The 19649-nt window shown below is 48.7% G+C and overlaps 1 protein-coding gene across 1 annotated transcript; it reads right to left on the bottom strand.

The window, feature by feature from the left end:
* Positions 1-14342: 14342 nt before the first annotated feature.
* On the bottom strand, positions 14343-17477 carry LOC136495518 (vegetative cell wall protein gp1-like). Its single transcript, XM_066491429.1, has 3 exons — positions 17460-17477; positions 17237-17344; positions 14343-15059 (listed from the first exon to the last, which is right to left on the bottom strand). The coding sequence occupies exons 1-3, from the start codon at positions 17475-17477 to the stop codon at positions 14343-14345; spliced, it is 843 nt and encodes a 280-aa protein (XP_066347526.1).
* Between the last annotated feature and the right edge of the window lie 2172 nt (positions 17478-19649).

Here is a 19649-nt window from a genome sequence, read left to right as displayed (position 1 = left end):
TACTCATAAGTGGCCATGGCATGCATCATCTGATTCCATTTCCATCTTCATGTGTGCGAGTGTGTCATCCATGGATGAATGGATCTCATTCTCATCTGAGCGCTGCTTGTTTAGGGTAGGGAGTTTGTCCAAATAAAATGCATTTTTCAGCCTCCAACTTGCGCAAGAGTCCAGTTTTTAACCCTCAACTATGAAATTGGGTACTGGACATCCTCCAACTATCAAAACAGGATAGATTTGGACCTTTAGCTAGTTGCAAAGGTCGTTTTCTATTTTCAAAAATAAAAATGTTTTAATCTCTAAAAATTCTTTTCTTATTTATTTTAGATTAAAAAATGTGATAATAATACCATTTTTTTTCTAAAAATCATTATTTATTCATTTGTGATCTATTTGGAGTTATTTAAATCTTATTTGTTCATATTTCTAATAAACCATATATACCACAAGCAATAAAACAATAGAAACGGAATAAATATGTTCCAAATAATCGTAAATATATTACCATCGGTTAACATTTTTATGAAGAAATAGTACTAGTTTCATTTTCTTTGATTTAAAATACATAAGTTGTGATTTTTTACATATTAAAATATGTTTTTATTATTTTAGAAAATATTAAACCGCCTTTGAAAGTAACTAAAGGACCAAATTTGTCCAGTTGACACTTAGGTGTCTAATACACAGTTTCATAGTTTAGGGTTGAAAATCGAACTGAAACATGGACTAAACGTCTGCTCTCCATTCTGATCACACTCACTACAGTAGTGGTACTCCTAGTAGAGTAATAGTGCTGTGCATTATTAGATTAGCGCCCTATTCGCTTAGGCTTGTTTGGCTGATAAGTCATGGCTGAAAATACTGTTAGCTGATTTGGTGTGAGAGAAAAATATTGTTCGTTGACTAAAAAAGTACGGCTTATAAGTCAAATAAGCCCCAACGAACTGGGTGTAGATTTGATACTGCCTAGGCAAGATGCATCGCAACCGTCGGCCGTCGGTTAGCTGTGTTGTTGCGCATGCTGCCGCTGCTCGCTAGCTATGGAGAAGGGACGACTAATAATAAAGCTACCACTGTAGTGTCTACCAGAGTTGGAGTTGGAGTTGGATAGCAAGTCGCCCTCTCTCACTCTCACTCACCATGCGAATCCACACGCTTTTGGTACTAGCTGCTGCCTGCATTTCCTTCGTACGTCCACTTGTATGTCACCCCATGCATGTTAGTCGTTACTTGTGCCTTTTCTGTTTATTATTGGAGTCGGTTACTAGCTGTTGGTGGCTTAATTAGACAATCAGTAACGCCATTTTCAATTTTTTTTTTCAAACAGCCCATCTTACCTTTTTTTCAGCCAGAGATACTACTCCAATTATTGGATACAGGGGCATGTGTGTGTTGTTCTTTGGTTTTTCCCCCTTAAATCTTCAAAGAAATCAAGAAACAAAGAGAGCCGAACTAGCTTCGCACATGCATGCATAGATCATGCATCTAGGTTAGTCTAGGCTTTAATTTGAGAACGAAGCTGCTGCTTTTTCTCATCATCATCATCCCTTCCTTCCACTGTTAGCAATGGATCATCATATTAAAAGGGCCGGGCCCGGAGTCCATCGGCGTGTTCGCTGATTGGTTTCTGGGCTGGTTTATTATGAGAGGAAAATATTGTTGGCTGATCAAATAAACCTGGCTAAAACCAACAAACAAACGGGGTGCATACATGACTAATAAACAGAGTCATTGAAATAATAGTAATAATGATTGCCCTTTTGGAAGGAAGCAGTTGCCACAAAGTCGGATTTGATGCGGTAGGTACACGTTGTACCAACGCTAAATATATTTGTTACAAGGTTCTTCTCAATCCGTACGCGGTGTATGGTACTGGAGTGGAAGATGATGATAGTATGATGCAGGGACGACAGAGTCGTTATGGCCCCGTTCGGCTTGCTGAATCTTGACTGAAACTTGCTGAAAACACTGTTCTGACTGAATTGTTGTGAGAGAAAAACACTGTTCCGGCTGAAAAAACAAGTCGAACAAGCCGAATATGAGGTAAGTCGAACGGGGCTATCCTAACTAGACTAGAATGTCTCCAACAACCTAGCCATTACGGCATCCCAAGCAAAAAATGCATGGTTTACGTTGCTTTTGCGGCAATAAACGGTGTCAAACAGAGTTGGCTAGGAAACGCACTACCTATTTTGGGTGGGAGGACGGGCACAACCCAAAAATGCATGGTTCATGTTGCTTTTGCGTCTTCTGCTCACATGGTCAGAACTGTGTCCGGCCTTTACATGGCCAAATGGGCTGCCCAGGCACGGCATGGCACAACGGGGCACGGCGACGCTACCGTGCCGTGCCGCGTAGTGCCGCCTTGCCGACATTTTAGCCCAGGCACGGCACTATAGGCTATTAGCCGTGCCGTGCCGTGCTGCTAGGCACAGCAGCCCGCGCGTGCCCTTGCCGGCTCGCAGCCGCGCCTCGCGCCGCCACCGCGTCGCACACTCGTAGCCACCGCGTCAACGCTGTCTCATCACCGCACCGCCGAGCATGCCGCGCCACCGCATCGTTGCGCCCCCGCGTCGCCGCCGCCGCAGCTGTGCCTCACGCCGCCGCCATAGCCGCGCCTCGAGGAGAAGACGAGTGGGGGAGGGAGTGGCCTTGAGGTTTGTGCGGTTGGGACTCGGAGGAGTATGGGAGGAGTCGGGAGGAGAAAGCGAGTGTACAAAAGAACGGCAGCTGAGAGGAGGAGAAATGAAAGAGAATGAGGAGGAAGTTGCTTTTATACCTTGGTTAGAGATGTTGCAAGTGAATCCAACGGTGAGAAATAATGCAAATCAATCCAACCATCCAGAATTATTGGGCCACTATCGTGTCCGCCTGTTATCCGTGCCATGCCTGGGCCGGCACTACGGGCCGACATGGCGGCCCAGGCACAGCACTACTGACAGGAAAGGCACTAGGTGCATGACCCTTTTCTTTTAGTGCAACACATACTGTAAATAGGTCTTGTGAATAGAGTCGCGTTGTTAGAGACAGTCTAATCGGCGTACATATGCGTCTGCTGACTAATTAGTTGGGTGAGTTTGGTATAGCCAACGACAAATAAGTTGCACGTACTGTACTAGAGATTTGGTGTCTGAATTGAACAGTACCTGAGCACCACTTGTATCGTCACACATCACGTATAACTAGCTAGCTACATCATACATACATGTATACATAGTAGTCCACTGTGCAATCATGATATATTATAGATATAGCTACAATGTATACATAGGACCTCCGCTCGCTCGTCGGTGCTGCTGCTGCATCGTTATGCGTAATTGCATATACATAGCTGCTATAGCTAGAGATTACTGAGATCCATCAGTATGTTTGGCGTTGCGTTGGCGGTTCGTGTCACTCACCTTCCAACCTTTTTCTTTTCTTCCTGACACCCTTTGCCAACTAACGAGTTGACGTTGCTCGTCCTATGTATCATCAATAGACAGTATGCAGTAACATGAGCAAGCAGAGTCACCGTGGACAAAAGAAGCAGCAGAGGAAGGATGAGAAGCGGAGGTCTCTGCCTGCGTTGTGCGTGCTTGAGATGGATGGACACTCCTGTCCTGTTTCCTGTATAAACTGTGACACCATGCATGATTGCACGAGCTTTTGAGGCGAGCAATCGCAATTGCCGATTGGTCAAGCACTGCAGCAGCAGAAGGAATGACCGCTCTGGAAGCAGAGCAGAGCAAGGATGCTGCCTCCGAAACGGGCGACCGACCCAGTGGACGGTGCCGCATCACCTGCGATGATACCGCTGTCTACTGGCCGGCCGGCACAGTAAAAATCTCAAAGACGACGCATGCTACGTTTGCACCACTTATTACAATGCCATGCCGTCCCGTGGCGTGCATTCCATCCGTGAATCCATCCATGCACGCCCCCTCCTCTGCTCCTAGCTAGCTAGTGAAAGCGCAGGTAAAACAGTGCACCACCACACACACACAAAAACGTTTAGTTAAATTTAAAATTGTTTCATTTCTCAAAAAGCAAGAACCGTATTCTTTTTAGACGAGAGGAGTAAATATATATTTAAAAAAAATTAAAGTCAACTAAGATTCTTCCATTTGACCAGATTCAAACAGAGGTGAATCAAAAAAATCAAAGCAAACTATAATTTAAAATGGAGTGAGTATTTAATGTAGTGAGGGGTGAGAGAGAGAAGAGGCTAGATGTGGCGGTGGAGGGAGGGTGGCAATATGGCACAACGGCGCTTGGTGCAGACTAGGAGGTGGTGATTAGGCACCGTGTAGGCACCGCTAGCTATCGGCGGCACGGGACAGGGTGGTCAGGCACCGCTACATCTTGTCGTTTTGTTGTCCGAATTGTGGGAGTTAACATCTTTGCCAAATTAAATTATTGGAAGTATATACAACGTCGGATTTTGCAGAAAAAATAGCACCAGCGCATTTATTTTTGAAAGAAAAAACAATTCGTGAATATTTGGTACAAAGTGGCGTGTAAAAATGCAATACCATCATTTCCATGAATGCAAATATAGCCTCTATTTTCATATCTTGTAGGAATATAAGTGGAGCGGTTCACAACGATCAAATAGCTAGCATAGTACTCCCCCCGTTACAAATTTGAAGCATGGGGGCCCTCTTAACGAGAAGCTATCCTGTTACACATTACATTTCATTTACTTTGGTAAATGTCACTGCCTTGGTTAATGCTCAAACACCAGGATCATTGCCCTACTCGCTGCCCTCACTACTGGATTTAGGTTCTTTGTCGAGTGCTTGAGGCACTCGGCAAAGGCCAAATTGCACTCGTGTCGACAGAATATCGTCGGCAGTCCACTAAGGGGCATCCCGCGATGGTAGATTTCTCGGTGGGGGTGCGTGTAATCAGGAACCGGATGGTGACACAAGACACAAAGACAGCGATTTAGACAGGTTCGGATCGTCTGATCGACGTAATAGCCTACGTCCTGTGTCTTTGGTGTATTGTATTGATCTGGACGACCAAGTAGCTTGATGTAGCCTATCCACTAGGGGACCTCTACCTCTCCTTATATACTCTGGAGGAGGTAGGGTTACAAGGTAAGTATCCTATTTGGTACTATACAATGTCTTGCGGTGCACGCCGAGCAGCGCCATGCACGCCTTGATCTTGTGGGCCGGACCACCTCTGATGGTGCGACCCATGTCTTGTCTTGTGAATACCGGGGGTCGTACCCCCACAGCTAGTCCCCGAGCCTGACAGTAGGTGATGTAGTCGCGTGGTGCCAGGGTCAGAAAGTAGAAAATCAGCCGAGCAGGTAGCCAGTCCCCGGGCGTAGCCTCGAGATGAGAACAAGCACATTCACCGCAAGGTGAAGTGTGCCCACTTAGTCCCCGAGCCTGCTAGAAGATGAAGAATGAATCTTGTAGCAGGGTCAAAGAAGTCTGAAAGCTTGCCGACGTCGTCTGACATGTGCATATCAAGACCCCAGACATGCTGCCCAAGATCAGCACCCTGATCCGAATAGCATGGAGCAGCTTGATAGCACACCGACGAGGCATAGCAAGATCCGAGCACCGAGGAGTCCCCGGCGTAGCCAGCGATGTCCGACCACCCAGGGAGTTCCCGGCGTAGCTGGCAATGACCGAGAACCGAGGAGCGATGACTCCCTGGCGTAGGTGGCGATGACCGAGTACCGAAGAGCGAGGAGTCCCCGGCGTAGGCGGCGATGTCCGAGCGTCGAGGAGCGAGGAGTCCCTGGTGTCGCTGGCGATGACCGAGCACCGAGGAGTGAGGAGTCCCCGGCGTCGCTGGCGATGTCCGAGCACCGAGGAGCGAGGGGTCCCCGGCGTCGCTGGCGATGTCCGAGCACCGAGGGGCGAGGAGTCCCCGGCGTAGGCGGCGATGTCCGAGCGCCGAGGAGCGAGGAGTCCCCGGCGTCGCTGGCGATGACCAATCACCGAGGAGCAAGGAGTCCCCAGCGTCACTGACGATGACCGAGCACCGAGGAGCGAGGAGTCCCCGGCGTAGGCGGCGATGACCGAGCACCGAGGAGCGAGGAGTCCCCGACGTCGGCGACGATGACCGAGCACCGAGGAGCGAGGAGCGAGGAGTCCCCGGCGTAGGCGGTGATGACCGAGCGCCGAGGAGCGAGGAGTCCTCGGCGTAGGCGGCGATGACCGAGCACCGAGGAGAGAGGAGTCCCCGGCATCGCTGGCGATGACCGAGCACCGAGGAGTCCTCGGTGTAGCCGGCGATGACCGAGCTCTGAGGAGCGAGGAGTCCCCGGCGTCGCTGGCGATGACCGAGCACCGAGGAGCGAGGAGTCCCTAGCCTCGCTGGTGATGTCGGAGCACCGAGGAGCGAGGAGTCCCCGGCGTAGGCGGCGAGGTCCGAGCACCGAGGAGTCCCCGGCGTAGGCGGTGATGTCGGAGCACCGAGGAGTCCTTGGCGTAGGTGGCTAGGTCCGAGCACCGAGGAGTCCTCGGCGTAGGCGGCGAGGTCCGAGCACCGAGGAGTCCCCGGCGTAGGCAGCGATGTCCGAGCACCGAGGAGTCCTTGGCGTAGGCGGCGAGGTCCGAGCACCGAGGAGTACCCGGCATAGGAGGCGAGGTCTGAGCACCGACATAGCTGACGACGTCCGTGCGGTGAAGTGTGCCCACTTACTCCTCGAGCACGAAGAAACCGAGCGCTGAGGAATCCCCGGTGTAGCTGACGATGAAGCACGAGCGACGAACAGTCTGGTCAACTGGTCGGCGGCGAAGTGAGCATTAAGTAGAAGCGACCAACGAATAGTCTGATCAACTGGTCGGCGGTGGAGTCCATGAACCAAGCGGTCTGACCAATCGATCGATGGAGAAGTCCGAGCACTAGGTGATCCGATCACCTGGACGATGATCCTGCAATACAAATATATAGAACGGGTAGTACATAATGTTCAAATAAATAAACTCCAGAGAAAAATCAGCAATGGTGATGAAACAGCATATGCAGTTCGGCGATCAGTTGGCGTAAAAATATATTTATGTTTAATATAAACCGCCCGCCTAGTTAGTGTGTAGCTGAGTCTCCAGCCCTAGCTAGCCCATAGTCCATAACGTCGAGCGCGGAGCCCGTGCACGTGTAGGAGGAACAGGCATGACCAAGGAGCCGCTACCGACCACCCATAACGTAGAGGGCAGACGCTCGTGCACGTGTAGGGTGGAGCTGGAGACAGAGCCATCCCTGGAGGCGTCCGAGCATCAACATGACTGTTCGAGGGTTCAGAAAATCATTTGGAGAGCAAATATGGAGAAAACAGTTCGGAGAAACATCATGGCGATATACGGAGATTGGAGAATATTTAGGAAATATTAAAGCGTGACTTAGCTTTGGACGAAGCGTCTAGTCGGTGGCGTATGGTGCTATCTGGTTGGCATTGACGGTGAACACCTGGCAGACGATGAGTTGTTGGTGAAGACGACCTCGGAGGTGGTTCCGAGATCGGATCTGCTGTCGTAGGGGCTGGTGTAGCAGCGATCAATCATCGTCGTGGACCGGCATGGATCTCCACGAGATTGATGATGAGAACGCGCTGTTGATTTGAGGTCCATCTGGCTCGCCATGGATCAAGCGCACACCCCTACATGGCGCGTCAACTGTCGACAGAATATCGTCGGCAGTCCACCAAGGGGCATCCCACGATGGTAGATTTGTCGGTGGGTGCGCGTAATCAGGAACCGGATGGTGACACAAGACGCAGAGACAGCGATTTAGATAGGTTCGGGCCGTCTGATCGACGTAATACCCTACGTCCTATGTCTTTGGTGTATTGTATTGATCTGGACGACCAAGTAGCTTGATGTAGCCTATCCGCTATGGGACCTCTACCTCTCCTTATATACTCTGGAGGAGGTAGGGTTACAAGGTAAGTATCCTATTTGGTACTATACAATGTCTTGCGATGCACGTCAAGCAGCGCCGCTGATGGTGCGGCCCATGTCTTGTCTTGTGGATACCAGGGGCCATACCCCCACAACTCGGCAAAGCCTTTGCCGAGTGCGGCACTCGGCAAAGAACACACGGCAAAAAATTGATCGGCAAAGTCCTCTTTGCCGAGTGTCTTTTATCGGGCACTCGGCAAAGGCTTTGCCGAGAGCCCCGGGGGCACTCGGCAAAGAAAAGCGACCGTCACGGCGCCGGCCCCGTTGACGGTCGCTTTGCCGAGTGCCAACCCTGCAAGCACTCGGCAAAGATTTTTTATTTTTTTTAAAAAATTCTTTGCCAAGTGCCCTCTATCCAACCCTTGGCAAAGATGTTTTATTTTTTTCTCTAAAAATTCTTTGCCGAGTGCGCCCTGGCCGGCGCTCGGCAAAGTTTGTATATTTTTTAAAAAAAATTCTTTGCCGAGTGCCCTCTGGCCGGCACTCGGCAAAGTTTGAATTTTTTTAAAAAAAATTATTTGCCGAGTACCATGGTCATGGCACTCGGCAAAGCTAGAAAAATGGTTTTTCGAGCGCCCATTTTTCCAGCTTTGCTGAGTGCTATGACCATGGCACTTGGCAACGGGGTCCTTTGTCGAGTGCAGCACTCGGCAAAGTGACCCAAAACGGCAATTTTTAATTTTTTTACATTTCATCATGACAAATAAATTCATACAAACATATATCACATATATATCTCATCCATCACATATATATCTCATCCATCCACACATCCATCCGCACATATCACATCCATTACAATATATATCACATATATAATAATAAGTGCTCAAGTCCATCCAAATAAATCCACAAGTCCATCAAAGTCCACAAGTGCATCACAAGTATATCACAAGTCCATCACCAAGTGAACAACAAATGAAAAAAATACAACATGCACTCATCTCGGGCACTACGACTGTGGTGAAGGCCCAGCTCCATCATTCGGAGGTGCATGAGGTGGATTATTCGAACCACCGTCAGATGGAGACTGCACAAAGGAGAAAAGATTACATGTGAGACAAGATTATTTGGATAGCTAATCTAGGAAGGTAGAGGCCATATAAGCAAAGCACAAGCGAAAGTAAAAAACTTTCATACTTATAGGAGTAGCTGCAGCTGCAGGACATGGTGACGGAGGTGGACCCAACAGCCCCGCTGGTAGAGAGAAGCCCACACGTTGCCCAAGCCCTTGTAGGAACTCCGTAATGTTCGTTAGCCTCTGCACCTGGGCCTATCGCTCGGCCCGCTCGGCCTCCAGCTGGGCCGTCATCCTCTGCTGCCCGGCCTCCAGCTCCTAACGTTGCCTCATTTCTTGTTCTAGCCAGACCTACAATATTTCACTCCAATGTTTCAGTAATGCAAAGCTAATTAAGGTGTGTAAAGATCAATGTATGACAAGTAAAACAGAAATAACCTCGAGTGCGTTGATTCGGTGCTGTGCAGTGGTCGGCCGTGTGCGAATGGCCAAGCTCTCGCTTGTGCTCCGTGCTCGAATCTGGGAGAGAGAGGGAGTAGAGGACGTGTCGATGACGCCGTCACCAAGCCAGAACCTCTCATGCTTCTTGCCTTGCCCCGCCCTCATGACGGCCTCTCCATCAAAGTTCTGGGTGCTCAGATCATGGTCTGGCCCATGGAGCGACCTCGCCACCTCAGTGTACTCACTGATGCGGGAGTGGACGCTCGGGTTCGTGTATGCCTTGGGTGGGTGAAAGGTCCTTGTTTGGTTTTGGTAATTAAGTGACAACTTAGGTGGACTAATTGTGTTTATGTGAGATACACAGGTGATTAGTCCACAGGTACATGTGTGTGAGCAACATATGCCATGAAGGTGAAAATGGCTTGGAGATGTTGCAAACCTCACACATGTGATGATGAAGGAGCTTAAATGCACATGAGACATGACATTGAGTCATGTGATCAAGGTGGAGAAGATCAAGACAAGACTTGGCTTGATGGACCGGTTGCAAGCGTGAAGGGCAAGTCGAAGGCTTTGGAGTGATGGACCACGTGGCGGTGAAGCTTGAGCAAGACTTGGCACCGATGGACGATGGCAACGGTGAAGAGCAAGTAAAGTCAAGATCGATGAACCAATATGATCATGTGATGATATGAAGTGGATCATATCATTGTTGATCGTGTTGGTGCATGTGTTGCATCAACATTAGAGGAAATGGAATGGAATGCGCAAGGCAAAGGTATAACCTAGGGCATTTCATTTTACCGGTCATAGGTGTGTAGAGAAGTTTATGACCGGGTTTAGGATAGATGGCCATACTATCAAGAGGGGCAAACTTGTTTGCATATCGGTCATCTAGTGCCACTCGAGTGATCTAACTTTGCATTGTCGCTAGGATCGAGTGGTGTGGCAAGTTGAGTGGCTAACATCCTTTGGGAAATGATTGTGAAAATGCTAACACACATACACATGGTGGTGTACACTTGGTGGTGTTGGCATATTTACAAAGGAGGTGGTATTTGCAGGGGTGAGATGGGTTTTGGGTCCCTCTCTAACGCTGGATTCGGCGCTTTCGGGAAAATGGAATGCCTACTTTCTATTGCGCCGGATGCAAATTCTTGTGGTTAGCACACTTGAGCAAGGGTGAAGAAAATGGAGGTGATGCTAGCGTCGGTCAAGTGACCGGACGCTGGATCCAAAAGCATTGGACGCTGCCTGCCTACGTCCGGTCGCGCTGACATGGAGTGTAGCAGTAGCTGGAGAGTGACCGGACACTGGGGTTGCGTCCGATCGCGTTCGACCGGACGCGTCCGGTCATGCTTGGGAGCTTACTGGAAACAACCGGACGTTGAGGGTCCAGCATCCGGTCAGTTGAAGCTGCTGCGTCTGGTCAAGTCAAGTGACCGTTGGAACCAAGACACGTGGCCATCTGCGGGCGACCGGACGCTGAGGTCCAGCGTCCGGTCAACACGACCGGAGCGTTCGGTTGGCCCGACCGTTGCCTAGTGAAGGGGTAACGGCTAGTTTAGCCCTTGGGGCTATAAATAGAAGTGGCCTTCGGCCATGGCTGGTGTGGAGCACCTTGGGGGACTTTGTGTCCATGCTTGAGAGTGCTTAGGAGCCCTCCATCTCACACATACTTGATAGCGATCATCCGATTGTGTGAGTGAGCGATTCTAGTGCGTTTGCATCGTGAGGTTGCATCGAGTGGCACTAGGTGATCGAGTTGAAAGCTGGTGGTGCTTGTTACTCTTGGAGGTTGCCACCTCCTAGACGGCTTGGTGGTGGTCTCCGTCGAAGCGCGCAAGAAGCTTGTGCGGCGCTCCGGAGAAGTGCTTGTGAGGGGCATTGTGCTCGCCCCGCGGGAGCCGCGAAGAGCAACTCTAGTAAAGCGTGTCATTGAGCTACCCTCACTCAAGGGGTAGGTTCTTGCGGCGCCCGACGTGCGGGCTTAGCGGGTGATGCTAATTAGCCGCCGAACCACCAAGTGAGCGGTCGACACAACGGGGACTAGCGTGTTGGCAAACACGTGAACCTCGGGAGAAAAATCATCGTGTCAACCTTATTCTTCCCGTTGGTTTGCATCCCCGTTACACAAGCTTGCAATTACTTTTATACATATTAAGCTTGTGTAGTTGCTCTTGTAATTAGATAGCTTGTGTAGCTTGCTAATTACCTTCTTGCTTGTGTAGCATAGAAGTAGCTCCATTGCGTGGCTAATTTGGTTTTAGTAACCTTGTTAGTCACATTGCTTAGTTTGTGTAGCTAAGTATTTGCGCTCTCTAATTAGGCATTGGTTGCCTTGTTATTGAGCATTGCTAGTGAGCTTAGTTAGCTTTGTGCTTTTGCTTACTAGCATGTGTAGGAGCTCCCTTGTTGCTCAAAGTACTAGTGGCATAGGTTTGTGTGATCTTGCACCTAGAATTGTTTAGGAGAGCTCTAGCTAGCCTGGCACCTTTGTTGCATAATTGTTATCTTTGCAAGGTGCTAGTGAACATATATAGTGGTGTATAGTCTTGGCTAGACCGATAGTTTTAATTCCGCATTTGTATCGGTTAGCCGACGCGATTAATTTTAGAAAAGACTATTCACCCCCCCCCTCTAGTCCGCCATCTCGACCCTTCAGCGGGTCCTCTAGGTTGAAGGAGACGTCGAACGTTCGCCTTGCCCTTGTGGGCCATACACCATGCCTAGAAGTCCGAGCAAGCCTAGCCACTATATGACGCCGACTACGAGAAAGATAGCACGATGATTAGAAATCAGGCAGAACTGAGCGTCACAATAGATAAATGAATTCGCGTACCCATGCTTGTTTGTATCCGACAAGGCTACGGCTGCCTTGATGGTGTGCTGGACCTTGCATATGCAAACGACGGTCCCGGGCATCCCTGTGCATCTTGAGGTACTCCTCCGTGAACCACCTCTCCACCATCATCGGCCAGCACTTAGGATATGCTTGGCACCACCAGGGAATCATCTACATGTCATCAAGTATTGGACATATAAGAAGATCAAATTAAACCAACTTAATCTCAAAATAAATCAATATTGATGTTCTTCATTTACCTCAAGGTACTGCTCCTGGGTCAGCTTCATCTCTCTTGCGTCTTTCTTGGTTTTCCTCTCTCCAAGCTTCGACCCGTAGTAGGTTACGATTGCCTGGATGCGCACCTTGTGATGCATGTCAGTGACGAGTTTTTTACAGGCTTTGGTAGTCACCTGCTCCGCCCTGGCCTCAAATCCCTCATCGCATCTGTAATAAGTCTGCATACAAAAGCGATGTGTCCATTCATTATTTCAAGAAAAGTCCAATGAATGTGACGTATTGAGCAATGTTGTGCGAGGGAGACTTACCCAAAACTCTGCCTTCACCCGCGCCGCCTTGTTGGGGTACTCCGCATCGAGGGCGACGACGTAGTGGTCAAACGAGTAGGCTGGCTCCGTCTTCGATGCGTACGTGACAATGTCGGAGAAGTGTTGCCTACATAGAAGACCCAGGATGCCGTTGACTAGCCGTGCGCTACCACCCGACAATCACCCAGTTCCTGCACAAGTGATTAAGAAAAAATATTAGTTTTTTTCATCATATCATATGAAGTAGTGGTGATAACATATAAAGTTACTTACTTTTGCCCTTCTCCTGTTTCCACATTTGCTGCAGGGACACAAAACTAGGCAATGTCCTTTAGCAGCCTTGCCAAATGTACTATTCAAGAAAGCATCGGTCTTGTTCATCCATTCTGTGGTGTAATCACTCTGACTTCTCCAGCCCGTGTACATCCACTGATGGTCATCCATCCTCTAACATATGTATCAGCGAGTAATGTAACTATCAATTGCATCTACATGGTGTTCCTACTGTCTAATAGGTGAGGATAGGTCCTAATCCCACCCGCGGATGCGTAGATGAGGTTAGTTTCCATGCTCTACTCCTATCCGAGACAGAATTTCGGCAGCACCTCCCCGCTGTTCTCCAGATACACGTCCTACCAAAGAAGAGTGCGTATCCGGAGAACAACAGGGAGGTGATGTCAAAACTCTATCTCGGACTAGAGCAGACAATGGAAACTAACCCATCTACGCATCCGCGGGCTGTCCAAAAAACGTGGACAATCCGAAATAGATATGGTCATAGATATGCAAAGATCTGCATACCTCCAACCGTATCTCTTTCGAATGGGAGACGCCTAACTAGGTTACGCGATCTACGACCATGATACGGAAAGAAGGGTTATACCTAGGGTGGCGGCGGAGTCAGGCTAGCGGGGCCGTGGCGGGTCGGTGCTGTGGCGAGGCGATGCGGTGCAGGCAGACCAGCACGGCGATGGGAACTCCGACTCGGCTCCGATGGGCTCTTCTCTATAAAAATAGAACAAAATACTGTCATTTAAAAAAATTGGCAGAACCTCCCCTACACGGTGAGGTTTCTAAAACCTGCAAAAAACAATGGCACGATGGCCGACAAGCACATATGTCTCAATAGAAGCCATGTAGTTTGGATATCAATCCATGCAGAAGAATATATCCAAGTAGTACCACTACTTCTACTACTACTTCCACTATTACTATTACTACCACTAGTTCTACTACTACTACTACTACCACTATTGCTACTACTACTACCACTAGTTCTACTACTACTACTACCACTACTTCTACTACTACTACTACTAGTTCTACTACTACTACTACCACTAGTTCTACTACTACTACCACTACTTCTAATACTACTACTACCACTAGCACTACTACTACAACTAATACTACTACAACTATCACTACCACGACAACAACAAGAGAGAGGGCATACCTGACGGGCGCTGGGGGTAGGGGCGGGCGGCGTCGGGGTCGGGGTCGCTGGAGTTAGGAACGGGGTCGAGCACGGGCAACATCGGGGCAAGCGGTCCATAGGGCGCGGCCGGGGGCAGGGCCAGCTCCTACTCCTCCTCCTCCCCTCCTCCCCTCCTCCTCCTCCTCCTCCTCGCCTCCTCCCCCTCCTCCTCCTCCTCCCCTCCTCCACCAGCCAGCGTTGGCAGGCCGGCGTGGGCGAGCTGGCCACGCTCGGCCACACATGGGCACAGGGGCGCGGGCTGGTGGGGGCGAGGGCAGGAGCTGGCGCACGACGTGGGGAAGGGAGGCGGCGCGTGGTGTCGACGACGGCTTGGTGGCTGGCGGGCGTGGGGCGGCCGCGGACGCGGCGCACGGGGAGGGGATGGCGGCGCGCGGCGTCGGCGGCGGGGAAGGGCTGCGATAGGCGGCGCGTGGCGTGGGGAAGGGTGGCAGCGCGCGGCGTCGGCGGTGGCCCAATGGCTGGCGGGCGCGGGGGCGGCCGTGGGTGCGGAGCACGGGGAGGGGAGGGCGGCATGCGACACGGGGAGGAGCTGCGGCGAGCGGTGCGCGGCGTCGGCGGCGGCCCGGTGGCTGGCGGGCGCGGGGGAGGCCGCGGGCACGACGCACGGGGAGGTGAGGGCGGCGCGCGGCGTCGGCGGCGGCCCGGTGGTTGGCGGGCGTGGCGCACGGGGAGGGGAGGGCGGCACGCGGTGTCGGCGGAGGGGAAGGGCTGCGTCGGGCGGCGCGCGGCGCGGGGAAGGGCGGCGGCGCGCGGCGTCGGCGGTGGCCGAGGGGAGGTCGGCGCGCGGCGCGGGGCTGTCTGTCTGTGTGACTGCCCGGTCGAATTCGCCTAAGTGGCCCCACCCGCCCCTTTGCCGAGCGCCGGATCAGGGAGGCACTCGGCATAGAAGGCAACTTTGCCGAGTGCCCCGATCCGGCCGTCGACATAGATTTTTTTTTTGAAATACCTTTGCCGAGTGCCCCTGTAAAGGCACTCGGCAAAGAGGAAATTTCTAAAAAAAATTCAAAAATCCTCTTTGCCGAGCGCGTTATTCTTGGCGCTCGGCAAAGACCCCCTTTGCCGAATGCCATGTCCCGGTGCTCGGCAAAGTTTTTTGTTTTTTTGTTTTTGGCATACAAATTTTTTGTGCAGCCCTTTTAAAGTACCAGAAACTCCTCGTCAGAATTTGGGGATTTTTTTGTGGCTTTTTGATATATTTAGTTACTTTATTTCGTTTACTTGAATTTTTAAAAAAAATATAAATTTGAACTGTCCTGATTTGTAAGCATCATACGTGACAACGTGTACGAAATCTTCTGAAATTTTTATCATAGCCTCCACATACGATATCACGACATCTCAACAAGTTTCATGATTTTCGAACTTCGTTTGCTTTTTATAGAATTTAAAAACACTTCGCAGGCAAGTTCACGGTCATGTTTCTTGAAAAAGATGTCCGAAATTTCGGGTCTGTTCCTGGATACGGCATCACACTACACTCAGTAACATGACTATTTTTTTTGAATCATTAAATTCCATTATTCGTACCACGTGCAGTTCAAATTTATATTTTTGAAAAAATTCAAGTAAACGAAATAAAATAACTAAATATATCAAAAAGCCAAAAAAATCCCTAAATTCTAACGAGGAGTTCCTGGTACTTTAAAAGGGCTGTACAAAAAATTTGGAGGCAAAAAAACAAAAGAAAACTTTGCCGAGCGCCGGGGCGTGGCACTCGGCAAAGGGGGTCTTTGCCGAGTGCCAAGAATAAGGCGCACGGCAAAGAGGTTTTTGAATTTTTTTAAAAATGTTTCTCTTTGCCGAGTGCCTTCACAGGGGCACTCGGCAAAGGTATTTCAAAAAAAAATATATTTTTTTAAATTTCTCCCTTTGTCGAGTGTCGAAGTTGCTAGGCACTCGGCAAAGACATTTCAAAAAAAAAAATTGAATCTTTGCCGAGCGCCGTGTCAGGGGCACTCGGCAAAGTATTTAAAAAAAAAATTTGCCGAGTGCCTAACAGCAGGCACTTGGCAAAGAAGGACGTGGCCGAACACCGTTACGCGGGACAGCCTATGCCGAGTGTCACGCTTTTGCCGAGAGCCTGACACTCGGCAAAGAGGTCCTTTGTCGAGTGTCCGACACTTAGCAAAGAATTATTTGTCGAGTGCAATTCTTTGCCGAGTGCGGCACTCGATAAATAAGGTCTTTGTCGAGTGCCCGATTTTTGACACTCAGCAAAATAGTTTGTACTCGGCAAAGGCCCTGTTTCCAGTAGTGCCTGGAGCAGCTCGATTCCTTCCTCAGCATGCTCGTTTCGTTCACGTCGCTGTAGCCGCATGCCATACGTGCGCGCTCAAGGACGATGTAGGCACGGACACTTCATCCCCAAGCTTGGGAGCGGCGGAGGTGCCCACAAGCGAGGGAGCAGAGGAGCTAGCGTCCATGCTCACCGCTTGTTCGGTGAAATGCTTAAACGAGGTAACCTTACCAGCACAGAGATGAGGTGAACCCATCCAAAACAAACCGGGCAACCAAGCACATCACTACTTATGCAGGCTGAGCTAGCCAATGCAACCAAACAAGTGCATCTTGCATTGTCTTGGGCAGGCTTTGGCTGCCCAGGCTTAGTTGGCTAGCCAGGCTAAGCCAAAACGTGAACCAAACACACCCTATACGTCGATCGGGTGCAATGCATTGAGATATTGAGTCACAGTAGTGTAAACTAATTAAGGCCTAGCGTGGGCAACAATGGGTGTGTAGTCATATATATCAAACCTTTATAAGAATTCAAGGCATAACGATCATAGGCAATGTGGTGAAGTTTGCTCTATATCGTAGAGGATATATACTGCCTAGCATGTGATGTTGACAGCTAGAGCTAGTGATCTATGATGGTGGCGCTGCATTCGATTGTGCAAGAAGAGCCGCTGCCTGGGCCCTGTCCGCGTTGTACAATCTGGCTTTCATCATGCCAAACTCAGCCTTCGCCCGGAGCCTGACCTTGCGGCGGCTTCCATCCACGGTGTCGTTGCCCTTGTTCCCGAGCGTAGACCCCTTGTGATGCGCCACGTACTGCACGTCCACCACACCGATCTGCTGCTCAGGCTCCTGCAGACACACAAAACGTAATAACAGGTATATGGTAACCCATTTTTACTTTATATGAGTTCTTACGTCGACGCATCTCCAGAAGTTCCAGTACGTCGAGACCCCAGCCGTGAACCAGGTCGTTCTGGATCATGTGCCAGACGCAAGTCCAGGCCTCTCTGGTGAAGACAGGAGCCATCACCTCCACGAACCCGCTGCACGTCCGATGGTGCACGTCGGTACTGCACTTCCCGGCTGACGTCGACCTGTGTAAACATATATACGTGGCCGTTCCATTGGCCGAGTTTGGTTCAACCGTGAGCCGGAAAAAAAGTTTATGTAAGTTGTAAGATATGAAAAAGCTAATGTGAGCTATGTGCTATAAAAAAGCTGTAGAATGTTTGGTTCAAACAATTATGGAACCTACACCTTTGAAACAGGTGTGAAACATCTCTCTATTTCTATCCATTTATAGAAAAACAGAAAACCAAAATTTGGATCCATCCTCAAACTTGCTATGAAAATAGTACTACACAAAAGCATGTACTTTTAAAAAAAAACAGCTTTAGGTTCCACCCTTTTGGTTGGCGTGGTATTTTTGAGAAAACAGCTTCAAATTGTACCCTTTTAGTTGGTGTTTTAATTTTTAGCGCAGCAGGATCACTTTCGAAAAGCTGAACCAAACGAGCCTTAATTCAATGTATTGAGAATTAAAGCAAAGTAGATTGTCAGAACATACAGTATTTGTTACTATTATCAACATATTCTCAGACATTAAAGCAAAGTAGATTGTAAGAGTTGGCACGGGTAGTTGTTCCCAAAAAATCAGCCTGACCGGTCAGTTTTATAACAAACTATAAACTAGACTTTACCACTACTACATAAATGATTTCTAGGGACAATTGGTGAAGCTTTGTAGAGGTAGCTCGGCTAGCCGCCCCTATCATACCATCTATACAAATCATGTATTTGTAGGAGCGATTCCTAGACCGCCCTTACAAATCGATTTGTAGGGACGGCTGGTGTTATTAGCCGCCCCTACAAATCGATTTGTAGGGGCGGCCGTAGTACCAGCCGCCCCTATAATACCTGTTTATAGGGGCGGTTCAGTTTAGAACCGTCCCTACAGTATATTTTTTTTGCCAAAAAATTCAAATTTACAATTCAAATTCGACCAGAACATATATATATATATATATATATATATATATATATATATATATATATATAATTCAAATCTGACCATAAGCACAAGGGCATTATATAAACTACCATTACAAGTCCAATTCACATGAATATATACAATCCATCATTAAATAGACATAATTCACATGTCTAAATCGTTCCACAAGTCTAAACCGTCCCACAAGGTAAGACCAATGTCAAATTTCATACATATTATTATCAACGGCCTAGAACTAGCCTTTCAGTCTCACGAAGGTGTTGGTACTGAGGATTTCTACCTAAGTCAGAATCTCGGTCATGGTAGGTGCCTTTGACATGTACAATTTGGTCCAATATGAAGTTGCAAAGGTCGCCGACGAGCTCTAAGAGTTGGTCACTTGGTATGAGTCTTTTTTCATTTCTTTCTCTTCTTTCCACAACAAGAGAACAAGTTTTGGTTTAGTATTTCATATCATGTGCGAAGTTTTTATACTATAGGTGAAGAGGTTCAAACTTACCCTTAAGGGGTGTCTCCTGTAGGCACCGGTGTTACTCATCATAGAACATACATAGTGTCCACAATGTATACTCCCAGGCTTCTGCTTGGGGCACTGTGTGTTTTGCATATGGAAAATGTTAAGTAATGCTTTTGACAGTCATGTAATGGAGTACTAAAGTAAGTTACACTTACCGCACATAGTGTTTTTATAGCCAGCCTTTCCTTTTTTTACTGGATCATGCCTTCCGTGATGGTCATTGACATAGAACCTGAATGCCCTGTTTGAATTATTTTAGCAAATACAACTTGTTAGTATTCAAAAGTGAACGTTACAAGTATGTATATAAACATATAAACTAATGAGGATTATCGATATGTATACGTCCTGAGAATCGATATGAAGTATTTGTATGTCACCGGGTCCCTATCTATTGAATCAAAGACCCATGACATGCTCCTCCCGACATCGAAGCCTATACAAATTCAGTGGTTGATGCATGAATTTAATCATAGAACTAGATAAGTTCTTTTGCATCGAATAAAATATATCAAACAAAGCTTTAAGTATAGAGCTGAACTTACTCGAAGTTGTATGGTAGCCATATAGTAGAGTGTTGTTGGAGAATTTTAAAAGCCAGGGCAATGTATGCCGAAACCCTGGGG

The sequence above is a fragment of the Miscanthus floridulus genome, chromosome 12 (genome assembly GCF_019320115.1).
Source record: "Miscanthus floridulus cultivar M001 chromosome 12, ASM1932011v1, whole genome shotgun sequence".
Taxonomy (NCBI): Eukaryota; Viridiplantae; Streptophyta; class Magnoliopsida; order Poales; family Poaceae; genus Miscanthus; species Miscanthus floridulus.
This window is presented reverse-complemented; position numbering and strand designations above follow the sequence as displayed.